The sequence below is a fragment of the Macrosteles quadrilineatus genome, unplaced genomic scaffold (genome assembly GCF_028750875.1).
Source record: "Macrosteles quadrilineatus isolate MER2022 unplaced genomic scaffold, UCM_ALF_1.0 Scaffold_787__1_contigs__length_31917, whole genome shotgun sequence".
NCBI lineage: Eukaryota > Metazoa > Arthropoda > Insecta > Hemiptera > Cicadellidae > Macrosteles > Macrosteles quadrilineatus.
Window position 1 is genome coordinate 12,281 of NW_026543380.1, and position 11,494 is coordinate 23,774.

The 11,494-nt window shown below is 36.7% G+C and overlaps 1 protein-coding gene across 1 annotated transcript; it reads left to right on the forward strand.

Moving 5' to 3' along the window:
• Positions 1 to 1,416: 1,416 nt before the first annotated feature.
• LOC128982622 (uncharacterized) lies at positions 1,417 to 4,005 on the forward strand. The gene is made up of 2 exons (XM_054401574.1): positions 1,417 to 2,210; positions 3,775 to 4,005. Exons 1-2 carry the CDS (start codon positions 1,417 to 1,419, stop codon positions 3,935 to 3,937), a joined length of 957 nt encoding a protein of 318 aa, XP_054257549.1. The 3' UTR covers positions 3,938 to 4,005.
• The last annotated feature ends 7,489 nt before the right edge of the window (positions 4,006 to 11,494 follow it).

Consider the following 11,494-nt stretch of genomic DNA (forward strand, 5'->3'; position numbering starts at 1 on the left):
GAGAACAGGTCGTCAGCGTTGATGGCGTTGATTGTGATCATAATCTTGATTTGCTATTGGATTATTCTATGCTGTTTCTCCTTCTTCAGCCATAAAGATCAAGTCAATGGTGTTTGTATAGACACAAGGTGCCCCGAGTCCTTTTGGATAGGGAATTTACGCTACAGAAGATACCACTTTAATGACACAGAAGAAGAGCCTGCGAGAAGAAAAAGGGATATTAACACTGAGGAGTTTAGAATGCCAACCAACTTAACAACAGAAGAGCCCATCATTGTAGAGGAGCATGGCCCTCGTCGCTACCGCACACGCCGACCGGAGTACGTGGACCATCTTGATGGAGAAGAGGGAGGAGCGTCTAGGTAGGTGTGATTGCTTTTAGAACTATTGTCGGCATTTTCCACCGAGAATGGTTAAACAAGTTTTAACTACTATAAGGGGCTTAGTTGCTAACTATAAAAATATCTGTCGTCGTTTAGGACTGAATTAGGTATTTTATTTGTAACAACGAATTATAAGTTACATTTACAGTAACTAAAATTTATATATGACAACACGTGATGCCTAGTGGAATAGTTTACATTTTCATTAGATATAATATTTGCTTGTGTTGTATAATATGACTTAAAAATGTGTTCGATATCAAACAAGTTTAAAAAGTTATTGAAGATAAATATGGGCGGTTTTTTTTTCATAAGCATCATTAGAAACCCAACGTTTCCGCAAGATTGGTTTTGGTTAAGATCAAAATATCAGATAGGCTATCAGATTTTATGTCAAATCGTAATATTTATGCTGTAAGCGGTAGGTGAAATACAGTCCCAATCAAAGAATTTGCTTAGTTCTCCCAACGAATCTAATTAACTTTACAGTAGCCTAATCGCGTAATATTCGTTTTATGAGTGAGGCTTCGGATACCGATTACCGTAATTGACAAGATGTTGGGCGATATAAAATATTGTTAAATCCTAGACGTGGGAGATCGCCGTGTCTTTTAATTGGTGAAAATAGTTGCAGTTTGGATACGTTGCAGTGATCTATGTTCGGGGGTAACTTGTCTTGATAATTTACTACAATCTTGTAAATAATTATTGATTATTATTAATTGTTATCGATACAAACGATTTTTATTACCAATGTAGGTCTGGCCTTTTATAACACTGTTGTCGGTGTTTTTCTTAAACTTGAAATATTCACTGATTGTTATGTGTATAAAAATAGTCCATTTTAACAGCTGTTACAAATGGAATATGTTGACGTTGATATTATAAATGTTTGGCTAAAGTTTATTTACCTGTAGAATTCTAAAACATAACCATACTTTCAGTATGACGTTATTCAAGATGTCGTTTATTCTCTGAAAGATTGATTGTATCGACGCCAGACTTGCCGTGTGTTTGACGTGGAAGATTCGTGATGGCTTTGATATCGTTTTGCGGATTTTTGACTCTACAAGTGGGCGCCGCTATCTTGGCTGCCGTGTTCTTCACTCTGGCGGGTGTGATACTCGCCGCCAATGTGTTCGACTATCACAGTAGTGTCGACGGTTGGTTCCCGTTCTCACTCGTGTTGATGTTGATCTTTGTGATCGGTTTGATCATCGCCGGTATCCTCATGTTCGCTTCCTCTTACAGTGAGAACAGGTCGTCAGCTTTGATGGCGTTGATTGTGATCATAATCTTGATTTGCTATTGGATTATTCTATGCTGTTTCTCCTTCTTCAGCCATAAAGATCAAGTCAATGACGTTTGTATAGACAAGAGATGCCCTGAGTCCTTTTGGATAGGGAATTTACGCTATAGAAGATACCACGTTAATGACAAAGAGCCCGACGAGCCTATTAGAAGAAGGAGGGATGCTCATTTTGAGAACTTAAACAGCAAACGAAGAGAAGATCAGGCATTTCAAGGTCCTGCAAGTGAAGTTGATGAATGGGAAGAAAATGCAAACGAACTCAACCTAATTGGGCCGGAAACCAAAGGCAAAAGAATCGATTATATACCTATAGGGGAAGAAGATAAGAAAGATCGATATGTTAAAGTTGTCGCAGAGGACACATTGCCACTTACAACACCAGATGACCCCTTTACGACACCAGGGCCCGTGGCGCATGGTCCTCGTCGCGGTCGCTACTACCATAGACAAAGAAATACCACAAGTTTGCCGAAGTACGTGGCCCAGCCTGATGAAGAAGATGAAGGAGCGTCCAGGTAGGTGTGATTATTGTCGGCGTTTTCCATATACAGCCCTACATCACTATGAACAAATCCATAGTTTGGCAAACTAGTGTACACGGCGGTATAAGGCATTTAGTTACCGGTACTGGTTGAAAATAAATACCCACCACCTAGATTTGCATTGAACTCGCAACGACAAATTAAAAACTCAACTCAAATTAATACGCAACCTTGAAGAGTGTCATTTCAAACGTATTTAACGAGTGTGGCATCCAAAATCAAAATCAAAATAGCATTTATTCCGCCAAACTATTTACAAATTACATCATGTTAGTCATTTACAAAAACGTTTACAACACTGTTAATTAAAAAAATATATAAACAATACAATATAAACATTAAAATATAAAAAAAAAAACACTTTAAATTAGCGAAATGTTTTCCACAAATAAGAAATACCCATGTGTTGTTGTATTTTTATGTTTTTTTATAACTAATTGATGAAAGAAAACAAAATTTTTGGAACGATTTTAAGGATAATGATTCAACTATATTACCAGGTAAATACATCATAGCGGTGATTATAGTAAGGCGATCCAGGCGTTATAAGTTATGGTCCTTAGAAATTGATTTTGTCGATGCCCTCAAGTTCATCAGCTTGGTAGTGACTTTTAATTTTAGCTTGATTAATGACAAGAACTTCTTCTTTTTAGGTCACCAAAATATACTTGAACTATAATATCATAGTTGTTAATGCCAGTGTAGTATAGAATGCGCGGCAACCTTGTATACAGTATCTAGTTGTCTTATCACCATTCATTCTTTAGTAATCTGGGCGTATTAGCACAGAAAACATACTACTATTACATACTACCTATTACTACTATTATGGGTTTAGTAGTATGTTTTCTGTGGTATAAGTGAGCTAGGCCAGCGGAGCTAAGTGTTACTACTCTACCAGATAGCTGAACTATAATACCAACCTTGTTATAGGAAGCTATGGAGAAGATTTGATTTGATTTATGATCAATGTATTAACTTGTTTAAAGGTTCCATCAAAAACCAATTTTTCAAAGTGTTTTCTATTTTAGTTGCAAATGATCAAAGTCGTACAAATTATTGATGTACCGATTATTTACTTAAGTTGTTAAAACACACGTAGGCATACTTCGGAATACCACAAAACAACAGATTCACCGTTCCAGATAAAGCGGGCAGGGAGATCTAAAAAAGTTGCAAATGTTTCTTTTCAATATATTATTGAAGCACTCCACAAAATTGGATCTCGGACGACCCATAATTTTTTGCCAGTTGTATTTTATTTATTTATTTTTTTTGCTGAATTAAACGTGAAATATTAATTTAGAAATGTGTTGAAACTTGTTTGATTTAGTTTAGGAAAGGTTAGCTCACAGAAATATGCCCAAATAGGGGTGTGGTGGGAGAAGGAAGAGGAACTAAGCTCTTTGAAATTCTTGAGACAAATAATTCTCGAATTTTTAAATTGAATGTTTATTTAATTCGGCACCTGGTGGGAAATGCCGACAATGTTTCTTTAACCTAAACTGTCCATCACCAACAACATGTCTAACTACAGGTATGTGTTCGGAGCGGCCATGATCGGCGCCATCCTTCTGTTCATCCTCAACCTGCTGTTCCTCCTGTTCTCCGCCTTCGTCATGTACAGCTGGGCCCGGGAACTGGACTATGGTGACTACTACTACGACGACGACCCCGTCGTTATCGTAGAAGACTACTGATCCGTTCAACTTAGTTTTAATTTGTTCGTGTTTACACTTTTGTGAGATTATATACATTTTTATGAAAGGGTGATGATTTTTTTTAGATGAGGGGCAGTTTTTAATGGGCTCGGCTAAATATGCAAAGAATCTTGGCCAGTAACAAACCTACACAAAACATCTCACTTTGCATATTCACACTATCTTGTACCCGCGGCTTTTCCAGCGAGGGTATAACCAAGGAGATTTGCGTTAAACTACATGTCTAATTGCGTTACAATCTCATTTGGTTTACTTTGGGGCTACTTTTGTTTATCTATACGATTGGCATTTTCTCCATTTTTTGTAAGAGAATGTTTCACCCCCTGGCCTTATTGCTGTACCGTCTAACATCGCTCTTTTGTCAGACATCATTAAATTGATAGCCAAACACCACATAGCATCTCGGTCTACAATCTACATCGCTAGGAATCAAACCACTAACCATTTTAACTTTAATACTTTTCAATAAAATAGCGACCATACAAAGTGAGTATTTTTAGCCAGGTATGAATGGAGATGAGTGGTGCGATCTTGTAGTCTTGCTTGACTAAGGCCGATTTTTTAGGGACTGACCTTTAATGCTAGCAATGTATCCAATCGGCTATGTAGAAAAAATTAGTTTGAAATGCTAATATAATATAAAATGTTGGGAGACTGCTTATGCGACGGTAAAGAAAGTTTTTTATATATTGACACACACGCATTTCAATTCTGGTGAATATGAGTGATTGAATGGTGATTGTATTGTATGTGAGGTACATAGTTTTGGCTGTCTAAATAGGAGTGAACGAAGGTAACTTGATGCTGTATTGATACGCGAGCGCTGTCAGAATCAATCAATTCTAATAACAATATTATAGTTTTATAGAGTGGCGCTTTTTCGTCTTGTACCTTATTCTTTTGTATACAGTTCTATATTACGCAGTTGAATTTAAAAAAAAAATTAAATTAAAATCAGTGCAGTATAATTTATATAAAGCCCTGAAACTATTTGGATCTACTCTTTCTACTGAACTGTATATGATAAGCCCCTGGTTACAGCGCAGTGAATTTCTGTGAAAGGATAGTCGTAAAAGTAAAATTGGGTAAATTACCTTCACGATTGCCAAATTTATGTTACGATATGGATTGTTTACGTAAACCTGTATTTTTAGATAAATTGTATGAACAACTATGATAACCTTATTTGTACATCTTTAAGACATTTTGGACGATTCAGGTAATTGTTGCCTCATCGTAGTATAGTGTAGTAAATGCAATATGAAGTATATTTTTAAAATATACTCATAGTTACATGATGCCGCAAGTGACAGTTGTATGGTCGTGTTGGTTGTTTCTAAATACAATTCCACAAGTGTAAGTACTATTGTCGAAACCCGACCCATACTCCGGCCAACCACCTACATGTCATGGCCTCGACAGTCGATACCGCAACATTGGTCTGGTTCTGGTGTGGAGTTTCATTTATTCAAGTCCTCAAGTTGATGTTCCTCGCAATCCCTGATACCTTGGTCAATGCCCAATTTTTTACATAAACAAACTAAGTTGAATATTTCTTCGTCAATTTTAAAAACATCGTCTCTAAAAAATTTACCATTGATTAAACTTGAGGAAATAAGTAACATGATATTTTGTAATGCACGTAAATCTTAAATGCCTATCATTAGAAAATCAGTTAAGTTTTTGGTCCCAGGAGCTGTTTAAAATAATGGTCCTGGATAAGAAACCTGCTTATCTTAGTCCTGAGCTTTCATCTCATTTGTCCATCAGTCTAGCAAATAAATACGGTGGTCTGTCGGCGTCGTAAATACCTTAATAAAAATCTTTTTTGAATTGCTGTACCTTGTGTCAAGAACTTCTTCTTTTTAGCTCTCCAAAATATACTTGAACTACAATATACTTTGAACTACGGTAATGAATATCTTATTGATTCTTATCCCAAATCATATTTTGACACATTCCGACATGGTCTTTATCACATTACTAATTTGGTTTTAAAATACAAAATAAAATATCTCCTAACACAGAGTTATCGTCGGGCCTAACTTGAGAATGTATTTTTTAAATGTCTGTAGACTACCTACGTGTTTTGCTTAGTAATGATTGACTTAGTAACTCCGATGCATACGTTTTAAAGAACCTACTACTGATATCACCAATGTGCTGTAGTTAGCTACACTATGTCCTAATGTCGCGGCCCTCTGCATAGTTCAAACTTCAAAGTGATGTGTTAAAACTGTTCAGGTCTGGAGCCCAGCGTCCTAGGATGTGAAGGAAATACATAAACACTGGCATTGTGTACACGGACACGAAGATAACGCTTTAGAGCTATCGTCATACAATGCAGGAGCGACATTTCCCTGTAGTTTCCTTGCTCTGTGGCAGTCAGAGCTATCGTCATACAATGCAGGAGCGACATTTCCCTGTAGTTTCCTTGCTCTGTGGCAGTCACCTGATTGCGAAGTCTCGGCAGATAAGGCAATGCAAGGCAAGGCGGCGCACACTGTAGGTGCCAAGGTCGTGACGTCACATCGTGGGCTACACCACACACACACACAGTCACACTTCGGCCCTTAAAGTTTAAATATTGTATTGGATAAAAAAATGTCTTGAGCCAATGGGAATGCCTTGAATAGTGGCTAAATTTGAGAGTTATTACCGAACAGTATTACTAATTACTTGGCCTACCAGCTGAGATGGGGATGCAACTGACCGTATTTTTACAGAAATGTGAATGAAAGATGAGTTTATGATGGAGATCCATTGCAGCTTTGTTACTGACGTTCAGCTTTTTTCAACAACAAGGGCCGTTTATCAGTTTGGATCTACCAAAAAGCTACTAACTTTTCTTACTTACTTACGGGATAGAATCGGAGATCTCTATATTACTAGGCAAGAACTATAACTATTCAGCTAGCCTACCCAGTTTTATTGCTCAAGTGATATTACTGTTACAAAATAATGTAGCCTATAGTAAGTATCAGTCGGTTTCTTACTTTCATTTCAAAGAGGTTCGATTTTCATTTCATTATCTCGCAGTTTGACTTCCTACTGCAGAATATGTTTTATTTCAAATACATATTATTTAAATTCCTACATTAAAATAATCCAAAATATTTCTTCTCAGGCGTTTGCCAATGTCTCCAAAGCTAGCCTTTTGGCCTCTGGTGTCCTCAGAACACATTGTGTAAACGAGTGGGTATGACAGTTGGATCATGTATTGCATGTTTCCGTCTCCTAGGCAGGGCGCGCGGTGGATGGATGGAAGGGCGCAGGTGTTTTTGTCGGATATTCTTCAAGGTTAAAACCGTTTTGTAGTCGCCCCAACCCCATGATTAACTCCACACCCAAACGCTTCTACATTTTACGTAGCAGAGAAATAACCCCCTCCCTCGCTCCCACCCGATTTTGAAACAACCTTTTTGCTGGGCAATTTATTACATGCTTTGTTTTGTTGTTTTGTAAATTAATTACATAAAATTTGCAAATTGTAAAATTTAACAATGTAGAACAAATCAAATCACTGAGACGAATAGTTCTTTAATGGGAACATTCTTTAATGCGACGCACACTTGAGTACATTTTGAGCTGAATGCGAATGCAAGATGCGTATAGAATGGAGTAAGGTTTTGTGGGTTGTTACTGACTAAGATTTGCTGTTAGCCAAGATGATTTTTAAAAACCAGCAATGATCGAAGACAACTGGGTCAAGTTTCAAACTTCCGAAAATGAAAATGTTTTTAGGATCGAACAGACGGCCATATAATTACTAGGCGATAACTAACTAGGTGAGTACTATAACCAATAATTTAATTGAGTCTTTAACTAACGCTTCACTTAGTCTATCATCTCTCATCGATAAATCTTGAACTCGGTGTGGAAGACCTGTTTTATGGCTTGTATACGGTATTTTTCACGGTGCCACATATCTTCAAACCGAAGACTCAGCTAGTACAGTCTATATTCTCTACGCCAATCTTCTCAGAACAAACTACTTGTACAGTAGGGTCAACGTGATGGGACAGGTTGAATAGAGCAAATGCCGATGTTTTTGCCAGTATAATAGACGTATTGAGACGTGGTGGACCGTGCAGATTCCAAGATACTGAGGCGATTTGGTTCTTTCATCCTCGGAGGAATGTGGGAGCGGGGAGAAAAACTGTCGTAACTGCTGCCCCATCCAAGGTGATTTTTTGTAACTTGTAAATCGTGTCGCATAACACTTATATGGTCATAAGACGGTCTTATCATATAAATTGTATTAGTTGTAATATTGTTGTATAAATTGTATAGTTGTATAAATTGTATTAGAGAATGATCTCGCCCCATTGATGAGGATCACAAACTTTTCTGCGATTATTGAGTTGTTTAGTCTTGATTCAATTCTCTTAGACAATGATACACTTATTGTTCGTATTTGAAGCTGAATATGTAGGATTTCAGAGTGATGTGGAATGGAGTGAGATGACTTGTAGCTTTGTTACCGAGATTCACAGTTTCTTTAGCAAAGACCATGTAAGCACTACAAAAATGATCAGGGTCAGCTTGGCTCAGTTTCGAACCGTGACATCTTTTTGAGTACTGAATTAGATCGAACACGATTATCAATCACATGCAATGCGATTGATCTTATCAAACTGGAATGATCTCGTTTGGGTAGATAGCAATAATGTTCATTATATATAGTAATCGTGGAATGTTAAAAGTAGATAGCGATGGCTCCAAGGTTTACAGTGTACTATGAGATACTTTAATTAATAAAAAGTATTTTACCAACAAGACTTAAGTTTATAAATTATTTTACATTAAATGTTTTAATTATAACAGGGGTTAACTATAATTAACAGATCGATGTAAATCAAAATGTACAAAATCTTATATTTGTTATGTTTGTAGAGGAATAAATCTAAGAACAACATTATCCAAAAGATTATTGCTAACATTCATTCTTCGTCATGATTAGTAAAAACTTGACAAGATTTGTTTCCAACTAATTGCTATTGAAAATGTCCTCTTTATTCTTTTTAAAATCACCATAAAAACAATCAACTGTAAACAAAGAGTAGCCATAATAATTTCCCGCTTTCATTCATAGTTTTTGTGGATAATAATAGACCTATGTCTAACCAACTCATACGTTTGATAAGAATGAATTATTTTGGTCGCTCAAGACCTATGCCTACCTATGTTTACCGAATGTTTTCAAACAATGCCTGCAGCCTGTAAAGACCACGGCACGTCACCGGTAACGGGAAGACGATGGTAATTGCCCGCACTGCGTTGACGGTGTTGACAGATAGGGGCTTGCGGTGAGCCACAAGGCTGTGTTTTGAGAACAATATGATTTGTCAGTGATGACTAAATAGTAATATGAACCAAACAATACTACCACGTAAATACTATTATTTAGTAATCCATATTGTTTGACAATTACCTCCAGACCTTTTTAAAGAGCTTAAAAAAACAAATAATTTAATATATTAAAGTGTTTTTGTACGATAATTGGTTACGGAGAAAATTAAAAAAATATTGTTAATTTAAAATTCCCATGTTATTCTTATGGAGAATATTATAATATGTTGTAGTTGGCTTGTTAATGGATAAATTTTGATCAAACTTGGCGTTTTCATTTATTTTATACTAAGCTACTAATATTTTTAATAAAAAACACACTTTATTAGTTTCTCTTTAGCAGCTAGCCTAGACACACTCGTTAAACACAAATGTTAATTTAATAGATTAATAATTAAAAACCAATCCAGGCAAATGTGAATTCGCTAAGTCGGCAGGTTTGCTGCAGCGGGGGATTCTAACAACAGTTCAGAAAGCACGTTTCCCTCTGCATAAGGTTTTTGGTCATTAGCTTAACTGTAAGCTGTGCCTTAAACTCAAACCACCTGTGATAAATACCAGTGCGTGTAGTTTCGCAACATGTTACACCCTAGCTAGGATAAAGGACAAAGTTCATACTGTCGCCCATATGACTGGTAGCGCCAGCTATATCCAACAGGCAGTGGTGAAAGTGAACGAGATTGACGTCATTTCTCCAACAGCTGATCGTGCACATAACCTCAATTTCGTTCAGCACGATTTCAGTTATTGTTCATCATCATGAGATTCAATGAAAGCAACGAAGAGAATAAGAACCTATCTTTTATTTTGTGTAATCCCCTTATCAATCGTATAAAGAGTGCAATTGCAGATTTAAAAGTTGTTTAACATTTATATATGTCGATAATCGTTAATCGTTAACATGTTGTCACACCAATACATTTATATTGTATGAAGTAAAATACATACCAAGTGCTTGTATGAACCCATGACCTATAGTAATTTTAATTCAAAAAGAACATTGTTCAATGAGCCACATGCATAGTGCTATAGCCTCCTCTAGCACATTAGAGATAGTGTGGTACTTTCAAATAATCTTTTCTACCTTAATTTTGTACTGAAGTGATTATAGTAAACGCTAAGTTGTCCTATCAGTTTAGCTGCGTTAAAAGTTCATTATATCAGTAGTACCTTGTGGCGGCTCGATCAAATGTGGTTATTTTTATTCTACGACTTGCTACAACCTTAATTAACATGGATGTGCCGTAAAATGAACCTGCCAATCTTATGTTAAAGTTGTATCTAGTTTTATTCTAATACGGAACGTAACCCCATTGTGGCTGTAGCATTGTGCCATTGTGGGGCATAGTGGGCCGCTATAAAATACTCATTTTCGTCTATTTTGTCACCATAAACCACCATAGTACGAAAATAAAAGATACTTCCATAATAGCTTACTAAACTAAACTAAACTACTGGTCTCATTAAACTAAGTTTCCTTTGGGTAGGAACAATACCTCACTTTGGAGTCTATATAAAATACACTGTACTACAATTCTAATTTTTCATTCTCTTTCAAATATGTGCCAACAATGGTGATACAACCCACTAGATACGTTAGTACAGTTTGATACTGAAGTGAAGCCTGTCTCGTAAAGTTTGATGGATGTCGGATGAGGCAGCTCCTCTCGTCACAATGCCTTCCACGTACATGGAGGCTGGGGCTACTGAACTGGCTGACCTCAGCAGGACATTGGAACTGGAAAGAGGTTGAAGAAGTTCTTCACGCCCTTGGACACCTCGTGTCAACCTTGTTTTCTTCTTTACTGGTTTACCCAGCTTAGTATAATGGAAATATCTAATGGAAATAATAATGGAAATACTATCAAAATTCATGTTTTCGGCCCCTGGACTATATTGTTAAGACAATAATAGGTTTTTTACATACCTCAGTCAAATAGTCCAAAAATGGTATTGCTCAACAGCTTACATGTTTCGTTGCGAAGACAACATTATCAAAGCTTGCAACTCGTCAAAAACACATTTAAAACACGAACACGAACTCAGAAGACATTGATACGGTACGAATACACAATTGACATTTAGATAGCGCTAACATAATACCAATACTGATTTGGTCCGGCGCGGCGCGGGGCTGGTAGCGCTATCTAAATGTCAATTGTGTATTCGTACCGTATCAATGTC